Genomic DNA, 22,304 nt, shown 5'->3' on the forward strand with positions numbered 1-22,304 from the left:
GTCACAAGAAAAAAATCCCTCTCCGGACATTCGAGGTAAAGCATTAATGAGACATTAAGGGAGCTCCGTCCAGATTGTTAATTAGGCCAAAAATTTGGTGCTTGATGACATCACCCAGGAGCGGGGCGGTCTGCTCTTGCACGGCACCTCGAGGCGCGGGGAGGGGAGCTCACCTCGGGCTCAGCCACAGGGACCCGAGCTCGGGGTGCAGCAAGGACAGTGGCCAGGCACCGTCGGGACACCGTGCTTCGGGGTTCAGGTTTGGGTAGACTAAACGATTTGAGTCGCTTTAAGGTGCGATAAGCGCATTAAGCAATACTTTAATTCCAGCTTTTGCTAGAATTGTCAAAAGATCGGTATTAGGAAGTGCTATGAACACCTCTGTCCAGGCTGGAGCCTCTCCGTGCTTTGGTGCCCAGGTCCAGAAGCCCCCCAGGAGCTTTTTCTGCCTGGCTGCGCTCGCAGACCCCCTGAGCCGGGTAACACTCGGTTCACGCCCTGAGCTTCACTATCGTCTGGCCGTGTCCTTTCCCTAGAAGCCCGAGGCACGGAGCGCTTGCAAACTGTCTGGCTGCTTGAGGCTGTCCCACCCACGGTGGGTACCGCAACAACTTCAGGGTCAAGAGCAGCTGGATCTTGCAATACACGGTCAGCCCCAGTATAAATAGGAAGAAGAAACCCATTAACTACTCACTGCTGGCCCTAGGGTGCTATTTATGCCACAGGAAATCTTTAATGGGGGAAGAAAGCCCCCCCCCATCAGGGTCACAGAGGTCTCCACCCTGGAAATAAGCTTTTACCACCAGGGAAGTCCATCAGCCGAGGAACACGTACAGCATTACACCAACATTGCCCTGGGGAGGGGGTAAGAAACCCAGGGTGCAGCCTGACCCTTGCAGCTCGGACAACAACTCCTGACGATGCCCAGAGAAAACCCCATCCCCGCCTGGCCGGAGCAGCCCCCGCCGGCGCTGGGACGGCTGCAGGAGCACGCAGAGAGCCGAACCCGCTCGCCCAGGAACACCCCAGCAGCGAGGAGATGCTGATACACACCTGCACGGGCCGCACCAGTCCGTTTGTTGGTTGAGGCCAAAGCGAGCTCTGCATTTCTTAGGAGAGGCAGGATCTGAACACAGAAGCATGCGTGGCGGAGAATGGGCAAGGCAGAGGCACAAAGAGGAGGAGGAGCAGGAGGAAGAAAAGAGGCAACATCATTTTAGCCACTTTAACATACGACTAACAGACTACAATCCAATTTTTTTTCTTTTTTTTTTTTTTTTTTTTCCTGCAACAGACCGGTGCTGGCACCAACTCTCCTGGAAAAAAGTGATCGTTAGGCAAATATCGGTGATCACTGCTGGCAGCTGGAGAAGGAGGAGGTTTGGGAAACAGCCTCAGCTCTGGGAAATACGGGCAGTTCCAGGGAAATTCACAGCTCTTCGAATTTCTGAAGTTTGGAAAAGCTGCCAAATCCCCGAGATGCTGCCTGTCCTCTGTGTCTGTATCCTTACCTGCTCCCTGCCTTTCCAGCAGCGACTAAACGGGGCTGCCAGCGAGCTCGGACTGTGCACGGAAAAGAAGAGGAGGAAACGTTGCAGAAGCAGGCTGAAAGCAGAGTTAGCACCGAGGAGACCCAGGCCCGGGTTATTCTACTCTGCCCCCTCCCATTCCCCTTCCAGTTCTCATGAAAAAGCTATTCTCCGTGGCCTTTCCTAAAATGTTGCAATTTTACTGTATAATTATGAGCCTTATTAAATGAAGCCCTATTTACTTTCAGGCACGTCATGGGTTTTTTTTTTTTTTTCCTCTAGTGCTGTAAATGGGATTTGAACAGCACACTTCTGCGCTGGATTCACGCTCCCTCCTTCAGCCACCACCAGTGTCTCCTGTTGTGTACGACCAGCAGTTGGCTTTCCATCTAGAACAGCTGAAATTACCATTTTTGTATCACACGGACGAGATATATATATATAGAGACAGAAAAAAATATATACTACATACAAGCCCCCCAGCACTTCTGGAAGGAGAGAGAACTAATGTTTTGCTCAGAAAGCCGACAGCCTGTCATCTGGCTGACTTAATTTAATCCAAAAGTAACTAAGAGCAATGAGCAGTAATGAACTGGTAGGCTGCAGAGCGGGAAAAAGCTCTTTTCTATATAAAGTCTATAGGCAACCATAGAATGGACACACTGGAATAAACAGGCTGTCTAACTTCAGGTATACGTGATGCCGTGGTGGGCAAGGGCGGTCTCTCGATGTTTTCCAATGAATATTTATTGGAACAGATATTATTTATTCCCGACGTGGCAGCAGTGCTTCAGAAAGCAGCGCGGGAATAGCCTCGGATGGTGGGAAAGCGCGTGACCAGCTGAAATCTGTCAAAAGGGCCTTTTTTAATAAACACTGCGGTACAGGGAGGCAACTGGAACGGGTTTTTAGCATGACTGTAATGAACTCTGGGTTACTTGGAAAGGAAAACCAACTGTGGGGTAGTCCCACGGGGGATCTTCACTCCTGCCGCTGCATTTAGTCCCACGTGCGATATTGATGCATTTGAGAGGAGTTTTCTTTAATTAATGGTACGTGTAGGGCTGACGGGGACGTTCAGCCTGGATGCTTTGAATAGATTCAGTTTAGTGACAGTTTGTATGAAGTTACGCGCTTGCCAAAATCTAGTATTTTCAGTTTTCACGAACTACCCATGGTCTAATTCAAATATGTCTATGAAAAAGTCACAGAAATGTTAATTTATCTTAAAAAAAAAAAAAGAAAAAAGGCCTATTTCTTTCAATAAGCTCAGGAGAATAAAAGAAAACACGGTAAAACATGACAACAGCTTTGCCTTCAGATTATCCACCCTGAGCAGAAAGGAAGGGACAGCCACCGAGGCGCACGCCCAGCGCCGCCGCATTTACCTGAGTTGGAATCTTGCTGCTTTTCCCGTGTTCGTCTCTTCTTTTTCCCCTAGGAAACCAAAGGGCAAGCCGTTAGTCCGTGCTCCCAGGAGGGCGAGGGAGCTGCGCAGGGGGTTTTGGGTCGGGGAAGGCTGCTGCTGCCCGAGCAGCTGTAACAGCGGCGGGCTCTGCGCGTTCAGGGAGGGATGCGCTGGGAAGCACTGCGAGGGCAGGGGTGTCTGCGGGGACGTCCCTTCCCTCTCCCCGACTGCCCGGTCCAACGCTCCCGAGAAGAAACCCAGGAGGAGCTCTCAACGCAACCACCCGAATCCGTGTTTGCACGCACGCCGACGGCTGCCTTTTACACGGCGCAAACGTGCTCTGGGCATGTACCTTTTCTCAGGGATAACCCCTCGTTTCCAGTACCCCCGGATCCAGCACCACAGGCATTTTGACTCATCCCAAAACCGCTCTGCACGGGATCCGCACGTACGTAGAAACAGCAACAGAAACCCAGAGGAGACGGCGGCCGAGTCCCTGCCACCCCCCCCGCCATGTCTGCTGCATCCTCTTCCCAACGCGCTGCTCCCCTGCTCTGATTCACGAGCCCAGGACCACGCTACGAACGCAGCCGAGACCCCGATTTACGCTGCGGGCTCCGTAAGAAGTCGCAAGAGAAAATGTTAGTGGATGCAAAACGACTATAATAAAGCCTGTGCCTGCACTGCTCAGCACCTCTGCCATCTCCTGCCCACCCTCCTCGGCCCACCCTGATGTGCCTCGCCTGGGAATCCCACCCATTATTGCTTTAATTAATTAATAGGTAATTTAATGACTAGATTTAACTAGATTAATAGAATTAAACAAGATTTACCACATGTAATGGAGGCAGTCTGATCAACAGCTGATCCTCCCGGTGTACTCTTATTCTTCCTCCCTCTTTACGTTTCTAAAAAGCACCTGGCCCACGTTAGCACCTTCCCTATTTCCATTACTTCCTTTAATGTGGTGCCTTTTACCTGAACAGAAATTGCTCCATAACATGGTACCAGGAGGAATATCGTTGATTGCAAAAAAGAAAGTTTTAGGAAATCCCCAGGAATTTATTTTTAAATAATACTTAACTATTTCAGTGCTTTTGCAGCTCTGGACCCATCTCTCATTCTTCTGTTTTCTTCCCTCACTAACAAGAAAACCCAATTTTATCCCCAAACTGCCTCTGCGGCTCACAACATGCAACAACTCCCCTCATCTCCTAATGAGCTTATTAACGAGGGCGCAGCGGCGCAGGAGCAAATCTGGCTTGCGTGGAGCAGGCAGCTCGCAAGGCTGCCTTTAACCCGTGACTTTTTATATGACTTCTTGTGGTTTGAGTGAAGGTGGAAAGCTCTGAGCTGCGGTAAGCTTTTTCTTCAGTGTGGGAGCAACTGTATTTCCTGCCCGATATCCGCATCACGTGTTGCAGAAGTGACCTACATTCCTCCTCCACCTTTGCTCAAGCTCCGCAGAGAAAAGCATCTTTTACAACAACCACGATACTCAAAGCAGCTACTTGCCGGTGCTGGGAGAACCAACGTGGACCTTCGGAACCCGATAATCACGGAGGAAAAATTCTTCTGGAGCAAGGAACCAGCTCTTTTGCCAAGATGAAGGATGCTACGGGATTGAGATTTCCATGGAGGATGTGCTTGGTGCCTTGCTCTCCGTGATGCTACTGCCCTCCAGATGCTGCCGCCCTCCGGAGCCGCCCTTAGAGAAACCGGGGCAGCACCAACTGCCCCGGTTTCTCTAAGGGCGGCTCCGGAGGGCGGCAGCATCCTGCACTGATCCTGCAAAACTGCATATGGATGCTGAGCTCCTGATCTGTGCTTGCAAGGAGACAGGGATGTCTGTGGTGCTGCTGCAGGGAAACACGGGCTGGGGGCTTCCCGTAACGTCTCCTTTCTCTGCATCATCTCTGCCTTCTGGGTTTTTTTACTTTTTTTTGGGTTTTTTTTGGGAGTTGTTTAAGGGTGTTTTATCACTCTCAGTGGAGTTTGGGCTTTCTGGAAGGAGGAGGTGGGTCAAGGTGGGCTGGATGGGTGCTCGCTGTGCGGGTCCCAGGGGAAAGCAAGTGGCTGCGAGGGAAATGACGGAGCCTTAGATCAAAGGGCAGAGCCCTGGAGTGGATGGACAGACGTGGGAAGGCTTACGTGTGTTTTGCTTTGGGTCTCTAATGAGCTCGTTAGGCACGTAAGATCAAAACAGTCAAAAAATCCACTAGAAAAGACCCGAGTGTATCCCCGTGCTTCTGGGGCATCGCTACCCCCATGCAACCTCGTTTAACATGGTGCCACTGAAGTGATTAATGTAACTAAGAGGAAACTATTTTTTTTTTTTTTTTTTAAGAATAACCTTTAAATGTTCCATAGAACAGCCCAGAGGCTTCCCAACTGTCAGCCCTACCGCCAGCCCAGGAGCTGCCGCTGCTTCTCCCCAGGGAGCGGGGGACCCCGGGCACCCCGGCCGTGCCAGCGTGGCCAGTCCACTGCAGCCCCCCTCCAAAAAAGAGCCACTCCACTTTTAGAAGTGGAGTCAAGTCGGCTCTCTATAAAAACCAAACACCGTTTTTTCGCTGCTCACGCCTTGGGGATCGGTTTGACATCGACTGCTGCGGCAGCGTACCTCGCTACAGCCAAAACCGAAGAGGACCAAGGCTGGAGCTTCCCTTCTGTCCCTCGTGCACAGGGAAAGCTCTTCTGGCCGGTGCGGTTCGGGGCCCTCTGCACTACTTAATTTTTATTGCTGCGAACTGAACCGAATACGCTGCATGGCTCAGCTGCTCCACTCAGCAGCCACTGCCTGGTTTGGGGATTGTTTTTTTCTTTTTTCAATCTGGAGAGATTGGTTTGCGTTTGGGTTTTGGTTTTTTTTTTTTTTTCCCTAACAGCAACCTTGGTTGGGAAACAGGCTCGCCAAAGAGCTGGGTCGAGCTCACGAGCGAGCAGAGCTCACAGCGCTGTCGTCTGCGTTTGCCCAAATTGCATCTGAATGATTTGAACGTGGTGAGCTTGATTTGGTCAGGGACCTCAAATAACGGTCGGTCAGGGTGGGATCAACGTTCCTGAGGGACAGACAGAAACCCGGTGACTGTCATCCTGCGAGCGCCGCTTACGTGCCCTGCGACACCCGGCACAGCTGCTGCTTGGGATGCAACCCCACCGAGAGTCCAAAATCGGACCTGAACAGCCCGTGAGACCGAGGTTTGCACTACAACTGATACGAAGCAGCTTCCACTTTCCTATTTCATCCTTTCTAATACTTATTTCCCGTTATTATTACACTCCTGTGAGCGTGGCTCAGGCAAATGCTCTGTGCTTGTTTTAAACCCGCAGAACAGAGCCGGCAGCCCGCAATTTGGCAAATCCCCCCAAAACCTGCAGCGTGTCCTTGGGCTCAGCCCCACGTGGCCGGGGCTATGGAGCCCGCGGTGCCCAGCCCCAAGATTTCGCACTGATGAACGAGGCGCTACCGCAAAGCGATCGGAGCTGAGCAGGCTGCGGGTGCCCGTTCAGCCCCCCCCGGCCATCCCACCCCGACTTTCTCCTCCCACACCTCTGCCCCATGCTCTGCTCCTGCTGGGCAGGTATCATCTCAGCTGCTGCTCGAGATGCTCAAAGCAGTGAGTTTCCATAAAATTATATTTCCAAAAATCATCTACATCACTTAAAAGTTCCTCTTCCTTTCTACTTGTATTTGCTTGGGCAATAAGTGAACAAACGGTGCGTGAGTTGCAACATTCGTGCTACACATATGCAATGAGCAACAGCCAAAAGAATATTCAAAATATTCTTGAAATATGAATTTCTGTAGGTATTGTGCCACCAGGAACGCCATTACCAGGGCCAGGCGGGATGTTTGGCAAACACCAGCTGTCAACGCCCCCCCAACCCAGGCTAATTTCGGGCCATGCCAGGGGATCCGAGCCGCGGCAGCCACTCACGTAGTTGTCTCTGGCAGACCAGCCGGGGTAGAGCTGCATGTGGAGCTGCCGTTCCTTGCGAGCCAGTTCGTAGTACTTGGCCTGCTCCTCCCGGGACAGCGCGTGCCACTGCAAGGACAAGCACGGAGGTGAGACGTGGCCCCGCCGTCCCCACCGCGGCCGCCCCGCTCCGGGGCACATCTGATTCTGCATCTTTAAAGGATAAGAGCACCCGGTTGTGAAAGCAGATGCTCGTTACGTGCTTAAGAGCAGCTGCAAGGGACGGGGATGCTGCACTGGGACGACGGTGCTGAGCCCCACATGCTCTTACCCTCCTTCCCAAGATCTGGTTGATAGCGGCGCTCTCTTTCAGGGTGCATTCGGCAATGACTTTCGCCCGCATTTCTTTCATATACAACATGAAAGCGTTCAGCGGCTTCTTGATAGTGGGCTTCTTGGCTTCCTTCTCTCTCTTTGGTTCTGGTTGAGGTTTCCTTGGGACCGAAAGAAGAGCTGTCAGCATCAGAGCCACCCTCCTGCCTGGTGGCACCAAGCTCAGCAGAAGACTCGACACCAAACCCACCCAACAGCACGAGCGGGTGGGGGGACCTGGGATCTGCACCTCGGATGCGCACCGCTGCCTGATGCAGGCAGAGCTTGGTGTTCCTCCATCCTCCCGCCCCGCGCAAGCGTTAAGAGGGATAAATGAAATGGGCGCTAAGGCTGGTGAGACCTGCTGGCGCTTCCAACTTACATGTTTCGGTCATAGTGCTCCATCTCTTGCTTGCCGGAGTGGGGCACGATGGCGGGGTGCGGGATGCCGGTGGTGTGCATGCCGGAGCCCAGCATCAGCGGGTGAGTGAACCTGCAACAGAGAGCGGATGAGCCACGCCGGGAGAGCCGTGCCGGGGGTGCTCAGGATGCTCGGGCAGCCGGCGCGGTGCGTCTCACGAGGTGACACTCTGACGTGGCAGAAGCAGACGGTAAGCAGAGGACATGGAAAGCAAACCTGTGGGTGCTGCCAGGCTGGCGCGGGGCAGGCAGTGCCCACCGCCCCTGGGTCGCCCCCGCCACGCCGGCAGCGGGCACACGGGCGGAAAAGGTCCGGGTGCTGCCGCGAGGACACGAGCCTGCAGCCAGAGCCAGCCTGACCGAGGTCAAGGGCGCTTTCAACCGGTGGTTTCAGCTACTCAGATAACTGCTGTTGCAACATCTTATTAGCGCTGCGGAAAGGAACAACAAACTCAACCCAGGGTTTGGATGGGAGAGATTGGGACCACCCCGCACCTTTCTTTTAACAGAAATAGCCTAAGTCTGAACATGAACCAAACTGCAACTCTAGGAGGTGCACCTTGCCTAAGCAATGTTCTCCACCAACACGGGCCTGAGATCACGAGAGGTCTCGCTAGCTTTCAAGCTTCATTAGCTCTCTCTCGAGTTTAGAGGGTAAAGCCAGCGCAGTCAGCTTTGCCAAGCTTGCCACTTTATGACTGCAGCTTGAGATGGCAGAATTGCCCATGGGAGATGAACTGTTCATTAGATATGCTGGCATGAAAAGAAAAGCTGTTTAATTTAATCCACCAGCACAGTCTGATCCTTATCTGACCAGGTGTACTTTCTGTGCTGCAGCAGCGCTGCAAAATCCACCCCCAAAACCTTGCGAGCGGGAGCTCCTGCGCTGGGCTCGGGGAGGCTGCCGGGGAACCGTTAGCTCCTCTCTCACCTTCACCTTCGGGGCCGGGCGAAGCGATGCTCAGAGAGCAAGGAGGGCTGGCAGCGCTCCCTCGCCTCTGCTGCAGGGCTAAGGGTTTGCATGGATCCAGGGTTGCACGGATCGAGGTTTTTGCATGGGCGAGGGTTTGCACGGGGTAAGGGTTTGCATGGTTTTCCTGTGGGAATCCTCCACTAACGGCTCTTTGGGACAACACGAAGCAGAAGCGAAAGCTGGTGCGCGAGCACACGCAGCGTGCACAGACGTCCCTGCGGTGCTGCTGGCCTCGCTGGAGCCACGGGGGCTTTGCCCACGAGCACACCTGGAGGGGCTGGGCTCTGCGATTTCCATCCACAGGGGATGTATTTTGCTCACCGGGACATCACTGGAGCCTGGGTATATTTACAGAGGGCAAAATTTTGTCCTGGGTGACCACAGACTTGCAGTATGAATGGTCCAGGGTTGTGCTACGTGGTTCAACCCGCTCGATATTTAAGGTGGGTCATGCCGCAGGTCGAGGTCCTTGCGGGGGGAAGCAGGGCAGCGATGGGGCCGGCTCCTGCCGACCCCTGCTCGTGTGCAGGGTCTGGCCCACGGCCGCGCCAGCCCCGCGCTGCCCGATGACGGTGGGACGGGGGGAAGGCAGGAGCTGCGCTTCCATCTCAGGGTTCTGACCCGTGCTGATGGGAGGACAGCAGATCGCTGCCCACTAGCCTGTCCTGCTTTTAAGGCTGAGATCAAATAAAACGGATCATTCTGCAGAGCAAAACTTGGCAGTGGTGATGGCAGGGATATATTCAGGATTAGGGTTAGTGACAAGGAGCAAAATCCTGAGCAATGGATTTCACCCTCTTTTCCCAGCGCTGAGCTGAAGGCAGGGTTTCTGGCTTTGTTTCGACTTCTGCTGATTAAAACCCAATCGTTGTGCATGTTCCTGGGATGCTCGATATTCCCCTGACCGTGCTTTGGACCAGGCACTGCCTAAAAGCACCTTCTCCTCCCCGGCTGCCCCAGGGAAGGTGTGTGGCCATCCCTGGGTGGCCGCGGTCTGCTGCAAGCTCCTACCGCACAAACTGCAAGCTGCGAGACCAGCCGAGCCGCTGCCCTGTCTCACACAGCTCATACTCACCTGGAGAAAGAAGCCCCAGCAGAAAGCGCTGACGAATACGGCTGTCTAAATCCACATGACGGGAGCGGATAGACAGACTGGCTCTGCCTGGGATCGGGAAGAAAGAGTCTATAAAGTATCCACAGCTACGTGGTGTTTCCTAAAGATACCCTTTGCTAAGGGGACTCAGAGCACCGACGCCCCAGGAGCTCTGCCTGGTGGGATGCTCGGGGTGTCCCCTGGGCTCAAGGGGCAGTGAGGGACTTGGACTTTATTTTGGGAGAAGCTGGGCCTCCCTGCAAAGGTTTGATCCAACTGTGACCCCCCCCCCCTCCATCCCTAGTGTTGGGTAACACTGCAGCTTTGAGTTCATCCTGGTAAAACGCGAAATGCGGAGGTGTGCTGAAAAATTAGGAGACGTTGCTATTGCACAGAAGTAGTTGCTTCAAAGAGCACAGTTTGACCAAAAAACTAAAGCCTGGTCAGAGCCTCTCTCTGTGCGGTGCACAACAGGCTGCACGGTCGCGGGCTGCACCAGGAGGATGCTGAAGCATGGGAACGTCCCGGTGTCTGGAGAGAAAGCATCTACTCTGCCCCCGTATGTGCTTCAGAAATGCTCTGATTTCCCCAGCACATCCTTTTAAGGATGCCCATCATTTTTAAACAAGCCAAAGGTTCAGTCCTACATTTCTTTTGAAAGTTGTTTCACCCAGGAGACCGGGCATGTACCAGACCTGGAGCTGGAAATTATTTTTGAGATAGTAAAATAACTATGCAGGAAGTTCCTCGTTGCTCCCCGCCAGGGAAACCCCCCCCGTTTTCATATGGAGATAGCTCAGAAATACCTTGGCTTGTTCCGCAAACCCGCCAAAAGATGCTCCCAGCCTAAAACTGCGCATGGGAACCAGGATGCCCGAGGAGAGCACGATGGGGGTGCTTAAACCCCCGCGGATGCTCGTGCTCCTCTGGCCAGGCAGAGCTATTCTCAGCTCTAATCAGCAAAAAAAAAAAAAAAAAAAAGCCCCTGATCATTAAGCGCCATGTCCTACGAAGGACCGAGCTCCTGGATGCCAGGGATTTTTCAGGGGCTACAGACAGTTTCTGCCCTGAAGAGGAATAAGGACAGCGCGGCGGCAGTCAGGCCCTCGGGCTGCGCTGGGGGGGAAGGAGGGTTCTGTTGCTGCCGCTCAGGGAGCTGCTGTGTCTCGGCTTGACCGAAATCTGCAGGATCTGTCTGTAGGAAAGGCAGCCGAGGCGGCGGGGCTCTGTTTACACCCTGCCAGGCAGAAGCCCTCTCCCACCCCTTAGATGTCGGCGGGTATAAACACACCGACAAACAGCCAAGTGCTACCGCGCATCGGGAAACCGAAACAACCTTTGAAGTCGAACGCTGCTGCCCCAGGGCCGAGAAAACTCTCGGAGCTAATCCAGAAGCGACACGCGTTACTGCAGAGCCTGAGATACTGGGATAGAAAGGGAGCCGGGCACTCGCGGCTTCGTCCAAAGCGATTCTGACGTGCAAATTAATGCAATTGTAAAATCAGTCCCTGATGGTCGGGAACGCGTGATTACAGCCCCTATCACCCGGTGATGGGAGGGGGGCTTGGAAAAAAGGCATGGGACGGCCGTGGAGGGGCTGCCGTGGCACCGCCGCCGCTCGGCACCGCGAGCGGGTGAGCGACACGGATCGCAGGCTCCCGGCTGATGTTTGCTGCCAGGCTCCTGCGTGCAAAACTCACTCGACTGGACTCTCCCAGCTAATTACAGAGAGAATGATGGCAGCTCCTCCTCCCGAAGCACTCGGTGAGAACAAAGCCCATTTCTGCCCAGCTCCTGCCTGCCAGCTCGCAAAGGAAAAGCTGCTTCCTGTGGGCGGCCATCCTGGCTTGGCGGCACCGGTGTGAGCATCCCCGGCACGAACATCCCCGGCACGAACATCCCCGGCACGAACATCCCTGGCACGCGGCCCCTGCCGCCTGCTGCCTCCTACACGGGGGTCGACGCTGCTGCAAACCCTCCGGGCTTCAGCACTTCTGCACCCACCCACACCGGGAGCAGTTTTTGGGCTCTTTCCCTAAATTTTGGGCAGGCAAAAGGATGAACAAAAGCTCTATTACAGAGACACGTGCTTCGAGTTGCTGCTTTTCGCTCCGTCAGGCCATCTATTGCTTTACCGTATCTGCTCTATTAGTCACTAATGAACGTGTCTGACGAGGTTGCTTGAGGATGCCAAAGCCCGCAGATGCTGGAGCAGCTCTCCGCAATGCAAACTCCCTCCGCCACCAACCGACCGACCAAACCTCTGTGCAAACCAGACTTCTTCCCCAGGGCCGCCCTCAACAGCATCCCACCCCAGGAGTGGACCTTGCATTTGGCAAACAGGCTCCGTTCTCACCCCCAACTATTTCTTTCATGTTACAGCACAGTCACCCCAGTACTTGTTTTTCCTGAGGATGAATCACATCGTACGAGGAGTTAAATCATCGCCCAAGAGTAGCAGATTTAGCACAGAAGGCAAAATGTAATCTCTTTGAAGCCAAACTCTGTATCAAAGGCCTCAGCCTCTGTTTCCATGTGGTTAAATATCTGGAACATGAAATTCATAAACAAAACAAAAAGCTAACATTTTATTTTGTGTTTTAATGTGCTTTACCTCTCCCGTTTTGCAATATGTTCTTGTACCTGGACCGGGCTTTGCTGGAGTTTTATCAGCTGGCGTCAGGGAGGATCTGGCCGCCTGTCCCTGCATTTGCCCTCCCTGCACTGTCCCCCTGTCCCGGCCACCCCGACCTGCCACCTGCAGCCACCAGCCTCCCCGTCAGCCTCTGCAAGGTCCCCGTGTCACCCACCGGGATTAAAAATTAATCTGAAGAGTGACGATGCCCACGCGGCACCGCCTGCCAGACCTGCTCCCTCGGCGTGCTTACGATCATGGTGACAAAAGCCAGTGGCAATGACCACAGAGCACAGACCGATGTATTTTTAACTCGTGTCCCGGGGCAGGATTGCCAACGGGCTTCACTTTGCGGGATGCTCCTTGGGGCTGGCTCATCCAGGGGGGACTTTTGGGGAGTGCTCCAGCTCACGGTCCCTCCTTCCCTGTCCCCCCTGGGGCAGCAGGTGGGTGCCGCCGAGCCGGCCGTGCCGCAGCCAGGCTGCAGGTACCGGGGTGGTTCACCGGGGCACATCTGCCATGATCTATTTTTTCCCTGCGTGTCAGATCCCGAGAAGCACCGTGGTCCGGTGGATGGAGCATCCCATTAGATTACGCCTTGCCGGTGATGCGCTCAGGGAAAGCACTGGTTGTGCTGAAAACCCCAGCGAGGGAGAAAATTACCTCCTACTCAAAAAGAGAGGCTTTTCTTGTGATTTGGAGAGGTGGGTAGGAAGCGCTCCCCGGGTTTCCTAATCCACACAGGCAGCAAGATGTAAGGCAGGAGATGGTTTTGAATCGGGCAGGTTGTAACCCGATTGCTCCAGGGATGTCCCAGCCGGGACAAAACCTTCAACCTCTCCGCAGATCCGCTCCCCATCTCTAAACCGGGGCTAAATCCTCCTCCCCATCACACCACATGCGGAAGGGATGAAGCCGGGGTGAAAGCACCGTGGAGGTTACGGAGAATGGCCACACGCGGTTTGTTCAATAAACCATCCCCTGTACGGAGCGGCCGGCGGGCTGCGCGGGGCCAAGCCCTCCACACTCACCATCCCATCGACGGCGTGATCTGTCCGACTCCACCGGGAGGGAGGGGGTAGAATCCGGGGATGTCTGAGGTCTGGGAAGGACGGTGCACTCCTGGGAGAAGGGAGAAGGAGATGAGTTGGACCCAGCGCCGTGCTCCCCGGCTGACCCAGACCATTCCCGACCCCCTGGCTGCTCCATCTACAGGTACTTGTGGGCAGCAGGTAATACATGTGAAATAGCTGTCTGCAAGCAGCAGGACACTACAACTGCCCTTTTTATGGCTGTGGTTGCCTCTGTGGGGATGTGGTGGGTTGTCCACGTTGCTGCAGAATCACAAACACTCGTGTAACGGGGTGGGGAAGGCAGCTTGCTCCTGCACAAGCGTCATCCTTGCTCCATGCCACCCCGAGGCCAAGCAGCAACTTGCTTTGGTAAGGATTTGATGGACTCTGGGCATCCCTCTGCCCCTCCCAGAGAGCCTGTTCAGGTGTCCAGCTGATGGTCAAAGCCGTTCCTACACCCCCTTCCCATCAGCCATCCCTGGGACCCCCCGTGAGCGGCCAGCGGGGATGCTCCAGCAGGCATCACTCCGATCTCAATTTTAAACAACGTGAGTCCCCGTTCAAAGCAATCGTTTCGCAGGTGCTCTGGGTGCCAGGGACCGGCGGAGGTGGGTACGGTGCCAGCTGGGAATTCACCCTTTGCACGGGGAATCCCTGTGTGATCTTCAAAGCTGCTGACGCGGGCGGCATGGCCAGAGGAGACAGCCGCAGCATCTATCCCTTTCTATCTGGACTTGAAAACAGCCCGTGGAGCCCAAGGCTGCGGGTGGGACTCTGACAACCCCGGTGCTGCTGGCAAAAGCAGCCTCCAGCTGACCCCCCCGACTGGAAAACCGGAGGGGAGCTGGGGCTGAGCGCTGCCGCAGCACCACATAGTGCTGACTGCTAACGAGCCGCAGATAAAAAAAGCCTGTACGGAGATTGTCCAGCAGCTGTCCTGGGCAATAAATAAATTGAATAAATTGGTGATTAGTTGCAAGCAGTTTGCAAACTCAGAAGTCTGGATGATTCTCCTAGGTGTATTAATGATAAATTATTAATTCAGAATGACACCAACAGATTCCAAGCATCTTACTAGGAGTTAGCTAAAATAAGTATCTAAGAACTGCACTTAGTATGAGACTGACCTACAGCTGTGCTCTGGTGGGACGCAGCAGCCCCCTGAAGGTCAAACAAAACCAGCATCTGCATTGGGCAGCTGCCAGGATTTCCTGAGATTTGGACCTCCAACAATCCAAGTTGCGTAAGCCAGAGCACAAGTTATTCTTGCTGGGCCAGTGGTTGGGGCACCAGCCACTGACTCAGAAGATCCTGCTTGTATTTCCTTGTCTGCGTGTCCTTGGGCTACCGTGAAATACTTTAAAGGGATGCTGTGAGAATGAGTGCGATGGTGACTCTCCAGCGCTTACACTAAGTGATAGTGGGAGATATTTCAGCCATGAAAATAGAGGTGGGACACATCCAGGATGAACGGGGAAGGAAGCCCTCGCCCCAGCAGTGCAGGGATGGAGGATGCAAAGCTGATCACAGCTGCACCATGGAGGCAGGTCCCAGCTGAGGATGATGGTCTGAACCTCTCCATAAATAGGACCTGGGGAGGCTCCAGGATGGACAGATTCCCCCCCTGCCTCCAACGTAAATGTACAGGCTAAATGGGAAAGGGGAGACCTGAAAGTGCCTGTGCCGAGGGTGCAGGTGGGTGTGCAGCCAGAGGACAGCTTCCCAGGATTACAGAGATGAACGCTTAGGGACTATCCCACTGCTGACCGCAGCCTTCACGGAGGGATACAACCAGCTCATCCCTGGGGTGAGCTGCTCCCGTGTTGCTGAAGGCTTTCCTGGCTAACAGCGAGTCCCTGGAGGCAGCTCACGGTGAGGGGCTCTCGGAGGGGACAGTGCTCTGCAAGGCAACTGCAAAGGCAGCGTGAAGGAAGGCGTGTCGGGTCGCCTTCCCGGGAGAGTTAGAAATCTGCACGCTTCCTCTCGAGATTCGGAAATCTGCCATTAACTGAGCTTTTAATAGGTTCATTTTGTTAACTCTTCATGGCTTTCCACTGAGTTTATTATGCTCTGGTGGCTGATAAGCAATGTGCCGGCTGGAAGAAAACCAGGATGTGCCTGGGTATCTCTTAGACCGGACCTAAATCCTCCCCATCAGCATCCCCGAGGAGCCCAGAACGTGGCTGCTGGGTTCAGACCAGGGACAATTCAGCACATCCTTCAGCCAAGAGCATCCTCGATACCTCATCATTTTAGCAATGATGTTAACTTGGTGAAGCCAATGTCTCCGGGACGGTTTGGATCACTCCTGGGGGGGGAGGCTTTTGCCCAAATCACAACAGTTGGTTTTGTGCCTCCGTTTCTGCACTGATTTCTGTGCTCTGACGGACCCTGAATCTCTTCATGAATGTCATTTGACGCAAAACTGTGCATGCAAAATCATGACATCAAGACCAGGTTTGTGCAAAAGCCTGGCTAATCTGAACAGACGCTGATAGATTCTGTTGCACTAACGTAAGGTTGAGAAAAGTGTGATTTTACACTCAGCTTGCCAGTAACCCACGAAGAATGATGGGCTGGGGTGAATTCCTGTGCATGTACCTATATTTTACAGTTCAGGGTTTAACTTCTACCTACTGTACTTTCCTCCGTAGCCTCAGGATCTAATTGACGTGTCCTGGACTCACACAGGAACCCAAAGAGCCCAACCGTGTGACAACCACATAACGTGTGGCTACGAACGCACACATAAAACAATCCAGTTAGCTATCAGACACCGATCCTATTTAGTCAAAATATTTCCTGTTTCAAGCATTTATTTTCTCAAAATGACAACCTGACAACAGTTTGGGTATGAGTCAAAGGAAAGATTACTTTCCATTTTCTGGTTGACTCTTACACATCATCTCGCAGGCTCTGGTCTGGTCTCAAGCTACAGGACAGCTTGCACAGAGAATTGAGCACACTGGATCAGCAGGGTTGGCACTTTTGATATCAAACTCATCTTGACTAGGATTACAAAGCATTGCCGATAAGCTAAATAAACTCCTGCTGCTAAGCAATGCCCCAGTTGACCAAAGCTTTTGACTTTTCCCATTGATCTGGGACCAGGAAGGTGACAGCCTTGATCTCGGTGGTCTCCAGCACTGTCCCCCTCCCACCGCGCAGATCCCCGGCGGTGCCATTACCTTGTTTCTGGTTGATGTCGGCGGGCAAGTGGGGCGAGTGGGAGCCGTGGCTGAAATGGTCGTTGCTGTAAGGGATGAGCGGGGTGAGCGGGTGGACTCCGTGGGACGGCTGCACGACGGGAACTTTGTTGGACTGCAAGAGACAAGGAGGGAGAGGGCTCAGAAGTCGTGGGGCTCCGCGAGCAAGGAGGGCCGGTGCCCTTCGCAGTCCCGTCATCGCAAGTGAGGCTGGGAATTGCTAAAAGTCCCCAGCGTCTCTCAAGGGCAAGGCAGAAAATGCCCCTGCCTACTTAAATAAACGCCACAGCATCCTGCAAGAAAAAGCCATGAACAAAGCAGTGACAACAGCTGAAGGCGATTGCATGGGTAGGTGGAAACCAGCTCAAATCAGCATGAAGTTTTCAAAATTCAGAACTTCTTGTCATTCATTTCCAGTATCTTTTATTCCAGGACAAATGCTACAAGCACCTTACCCAATGCATTGCTCTTGTTTTCTGCCTTGTGCTACCACAGGGTCTAAATCTGGACTTTCACATCCTGCGCATTCACTCTGAAAGCCATGCTTGGGCTTTCCTAACCGGGGCTCTCAAGCAGGGAGAGCCACGCTGAGGGCAATGCCTTTGAAAACGTGACACGGTCACCAGCGAGCCCCCGGGGTTAAATCCCCCCTGGGTCCCAGCTCCAGCACTGGGAGAAGGACCGGAGGGAGTTGAGGCAGCACTGGGGATGCCACAAACCCAGGAAAATTTAAAAAAGAAAAGTCTGTCTCCTCTTGCAGCTATTCCTGGTTATGGACGGCGAGGCAATCGGAGCCTAACATCTTTGTAAAAGATGCTTTTTTGTGAACGCAATGGGGAGTACTTCTGCATGTTGGAGCAGAGAGAGGGGAACCTGTTCAAAAGAGCTGCACAGCTGTAAGGAAAACACACACGCACACACACACACGCGCGCACACGCTGCTGTCTACCGCCAGCCTCCTCGCCTCGAGCATCTCAAGCTGCTCCCTACATGCCTGGTTTCGCCCATGGTTGCCTTTAAACCCAAACTGACTTCGCCTTGGTGGTGGAATGTTAGGATTTGTCCCAGATAAATCCAGAAAGAGAAACGGGGCTGCCAGCACCCCCAAAACAGGGAGAAAATGAGAATGGACCAGGTAAGACAGCTCTCCAGGGGACAGGAGCCGGGTATTGCTCGCGAAACCTCTTGTGTCCCACCAGGACATCTACAGATGCTTTGCCATGTGACTTTTGACAAATCATTTACGATCTCTGGACTTGATTCACTGGTGCCTTTCACTTTGGTAATGATTTTGCTCAGACACAGCGAGCATGAAACGCCAGCCGGCTTTGGAGGAGGTGGCGCAGCCGGAGCCGATGGCTCTGGAGGACCCGTCCTGGACCTCTGCCTGCTGCTCCGAGCTGCTTGCACAGCAAGAGCCCTGGGCCAGTCCTGTGTTTTGCATCGCTGCTCTGAGGAGGAAACCCATGGAGCAGAAAGGAAAACAGACTGACGGAGACACCGCTTTACATCTGTCTTTCCCACAAAGGGATGCTCATGCAAATAAAACCCAAGAGGCATGCAGGTTTGCATTTAAGAATGAATGAAAACCCTAATTCCTGATGCTTACCAGGTGTAGATTTACTGCGTACAGTGGGATACTGGGAATGTAACCCCTTCCCCAGCACAAACTGGTGTGGTACAGGCGTTCCTGTCCTGCAGCAGGGCCATTGGCTATGTGGTTTTCCCATCGAGAGCGGCGCTGGGCTGGCTCCTGCTTAGTTAAACACATGTTTGGAGCTCTGAGCTTTTACTATTCTTGCCCATGAAATGAGATGGAGAATAGCTTTTCAGTGATATTTCTAAAATTAGCTATGGTTTAGCTTATTTAAGAGCCAGAAAGCCTAAATTAGGGATATGCAGTTCTACGCGTACACTTTAACATGACACTGGAGCAGAACGAACTCGCTGCTGAGCTGTTTTGAAAACTTCAACTTCAACATTTCTGCTGTTCAAAGTGGGGCAGATCTTTCCTCCCCATCTGCACCTTGCCCGACCCAAAGCACAGCACCGTCCCACCAGCCAGCCTCGCTGCCTGACGACTCTTAACAGCTTTCGGAGCAACGACAGAAGATACAGACCACTACAAAGGCAGCTGAACATTCCTGACGCTGATCGACAGCAGAGCTCAGCAGCGAAAAGCACAGAGCACGCGTGGTTACGGCAAAGGCACGGACTATCCTTCTTCCCCATCACAGCAGAACGTGGTGTCTTGGAGGTACAATAGGTTGCAGCTCAGTTACTCAGATTTTCCATCAGTTCAGATGGGAAACAAGATGTTGGATCAGTAAGAAGAGCTGGCCCTTCTCTGTGTCCCTTCTACATTTGCACTTGCCTCACTCAAAAACTCTTCTCCTACCCTTTAAAGTCATAAAAAGCTGGTGAGGGAGGATGCTCAGGGGGGAGGCAAGACAAAAATTTCTGCAAGAGGCTCTTCATCCCCCTCCTGCTTCCTCCATTCATTACAGGAACCCATCTCCCAAATTGAACCAACCAAGGGAACAAGGAAACGTTGCACAAAGATCTGGAGAAACAGAGAAGACTCCTTCAGCATTGATCCCCAGTTCAAACACCGCAGCTGCTAACGGTCGTGGTCCATGGCCACGTCCACAGCTCCTGGTCTTCACCAGATGCGCTGTGACTGCCGCACACGTCTTCGCTGTGAAATCATACCTTGTTTATAGAAATCTATATGCCAGAGAAACAGTATCAATTCCTCTTTTTTACAAGGTCTAGATTTAGTTTCTGAAATCAGCTGCAGCCCATGAAGCTTGAAGAGGCTTTTCAAAGCCAGAACTTATCAGCTGACAATGCCTTACGCCACAAAATTAACCTGATGTAAATGTTTTCTGCCGAGTGGACCGATCTAACACAAGGGCAGTTGGTTCGGTGTCCTCTCAGCAGGTCCCCTGGGAGGACACGGGGTGATGCCAGTCAGGGCATCGGGGCGATGCGCTGCGGTTTGATGAAGCATCTTATTGTGTCTCCTCCCCAAAGCCACGTGTCAATACAGCTCGGAGCAGCGATGACGGAGCTGCTGACTACCCACCCACCCGAAGTAACGCGGCTGGTGCCCAGTGTCACAGCCTCAGCCCCAAGTCACCCCAAATCACCTCTGGCAGCCGCGGGGGGACACGCAAGGGCTCTGAGGACAGCTCTGTCTCATCTCTCCCCGCACAGCCCTTTGAGGGCAGGTCGGCCAATGACCTCGCTACAGAAATGAAGAGGCGCATTTACAGCAACACCAGAACGGTATTTCCAGAGGGGACGGAGCAGCAGAATGGGTTTTGCAAGCCCGGAGGGCCTTTTTCACGCTCAAATTTGCTAACTGCAACTCTCCTAAGTGCCCACCTTTTCAGCAAGTGGTGACCACTCCGGTCCCCGTGTGCCTCGTGCCGGCAGCCGGTGCCGCTCGGCGCTGGGGCTGGCACCGACGCTGCAGCCCATCACCCTACCAGCATTAATCAGCCCCCACCAACCTGGCTGAAAGTAATATAAAAAAGAAAAAAAAAAAAAAGACCATGAGGGAAGAAGCTCCCACTTTGAAGCCAAGAAGTGACTTTAATAACTAGAGGTAATTGGATGAGCAAAGAGAAAAATACGTGGCATTAATTATTAAGAAAGACTAATTGTTGGCAAGGCAAAATTAGGAGACCTCACCGCTCACGCATGGGTGTCTGATGGCGATGGCAGCTCGAGGCTAGCTAGAAAACTCTCCTTTCGCTGAGCGCACGCAAACCCAGCAGGTCTGTCACACGAGGAGCACCCTCGTGACCGGAGCCGCAATGTTCCTCGGCTCCGAGCCGCCCGATCGGGCTCAGCATCCTTTGCCTTTGCTCCCGTCCCACGTCCCAGGTGCCCGGCAAGGGCCACAGCGGGCTCCGGCCACGGGCAGCCGTGGGGTTATCCAAGCCTGCCAGCACGGTACTGGTTGTTCAGAACTACAAATGAGGGTTTTTTTAAAACAAAATGTGGGTATTTCATTAGAAAACGGTGAGAGATTGTAATCAAATATTTTCCGGAAAGCACCTTGTGTTAGCAAGTATTTTGACTCATTTTTTTTTTAAAGACTGATCTATTTAGTTGTGACATGCTAAAAATGAGTAGTTTTACTTTGCTGGCTTGACAGAGGTTTTTTTCTCTTAAAAGTTTAAAGCTAATCTTAGCAAAATGTGGCACAGAAGGTCACAAGTCAAAATTTGAGTGAAATTATCAAACCAAAAAATTCCCATGGCCGGAAAGAAATTGTAAAGAATTTTCTCTGCTTCGATCAATTTAGGAAAAGAAACAAATAATAAAAAAAAAAAAAGAAGTGAATGTTTTGTAACCTGTGAAAACTATTCCTTGCCACCATCGAAAGCAGCTGTCACAAGCAGCAACGGTCACACCAAGCTGCCTGGGGATCCCAGCATCCCCCCAGCACCGGGCTGCACTGCTGCTCCTAAGGATGGGGATTTTTAAAATTAATTTTCTTGGTAGCAGACAATTCAGAACTAAAATAAAGCAGCTTCATTCTACTGCCCCTGCCAACACTCGGCGCCCAATTTAGCGAAAAAGGTTTCGTTAAATTTCGCGGCGGCTGCACCAAGCACCCAGGATCGGTCCTCGCATGGGGCGGCTGGGGCTGCGCACCCGCCCTGCACCGTGGCGAGGCGTTTAACGCGCTAAAGGAGAGGAGTAAACCTGTCTGCCGCAGTTCAGACTGCACAACCGGGGACAGGAGCTCATCTGACAAGGCTGATCTTGATCTGCCCCGTTGCACACAGGTACGAAGCATCCCTCCTCGGAATAACCCCTCCTCGGTTCTGATGACTACGTTTGAAGAGTTTTTACTTCTTCCCCAGATTTTGAACAAAAACAACCAAAGTGAAAAGCTGTCTTTTTTACAGTTTGTTTTTAAGGCAAAGTAACATAAACGATGCTGTTTTGTAGGAAAGAAACTTATATATTTTACAGATTTCCCATATGTTCGAAATAATAGAACGAATTTAAGAATTTGCTCTCACTTTATAAAAGTCAGCCCCAGGAGAAACTGCGCCGTCAACCGATTCGGAACGTGCAATATCACCTTCCAGCAACAACAGGCTGAAAATCATTCACAGCATCACCCGGCTCCCCACCCTTGAGCGGGGAAAACTCCACTCAACTTTCTTCCGCAGGATCTCTGGACATCTTAATCTTGCTACGCCACTTGTGTACGGTTTGTTACGAGATGTTTTAACAACAGCTACTCTGAAATGAGAGACTCTGCTTTTGCAGATGAGCCAGCTGGGGCTTCATCGCAGGAAGGCAGCTCCGGCATTTGGGCTCCAGCTGAGAGCAACGTCTGTGGAGTCAGCGTCACGGAGATATATATATATATACACACACACACATATAGGCATAGGGGACTTTACACACATAAGGGACCTGAAACACATGGGAGGCTGCAGGCATCGTGGGTCCCATAAACACAGGGGACCCCGTGCACATACGGGATGCTCTGCACACAAGGGCACCCCACGCCCATGGGGCACCCCATGCCAACAGGGAATCCCATGCACACAGGGGACCCCATGCAGACAGGGGACCCCATGCACACAGGGAACCCCATGCAGACAGGGGAACCCATGCACATGGGGACCCTGCAGGCCAGG

The 22,304-nt window shown here is 52.9% G+C and overlaps 1 protein-coding gene across 9 annotated transcripts in view; it reads right to left on the reverse strand.

The window, feature by feature from the left end:
• TCF7 (transcription factor 7) overlaps positions 1-22,304 on the reverse strand; it is a 74,748-nt gene that overhangs the window by 6,884 nt on the left and 45,560 nt on the right. For 4 of the 9 annotated variants that reach the window (XM_075766711.1, XM_075766710.1, XM_075766712.1 and 1 more), the window contains exons 4-10: positions 16,612-16,744; positions 13,382-13,472; positions 9,698-9,784; positions 7,612-7,722; positions 7,189-7,351; positions 6,879-6,986; positions 2,918-2,966 (exon numbers count right to left, since the gene is read on the reverse strand). In XM_075766711.1, coding sequence (XP_075622826.1) covers positions 2,918-2,966; positions 6,879-6,986; positions 7,189-7,351; positions 7,612-7,722; positions 9,698-9,784; positions 13,382-13,472; positions 16,612-16,744 — 742 coding nt within the window. Of the gene's footprint in view, positions 1-484; positions 486-1,053; positions 1,127-2,917; positions 2,967-6,878; positions 6,987-7,188; positions 7,352-7,611; positions 7,723-9,697; positions 9,785-13,381; positions 13,473-16,611; positions 16,745-22,304 lie in introns of all 9 variants that reach the window. The other 5 variants (XM_075766714.1, XM_075766713.1, XM_075766716.1 and 2 more) reach the window with 3 other exon arrangements.

Source organism: Balearica regulorum, chromosome 14 (genome assembly GCF_011004875.1).
Source record: "Balearica regulorum gibbericeps isolate bBalReg1 chromosome 14, bBalReg1.pri, whole genome shotgun sequence".
Lineage (NCBI taxonomy): Eukaryota > Metazoa > Chordata > Aves > Gruiformes > Gruidae > Balearica > Balearica regulorum.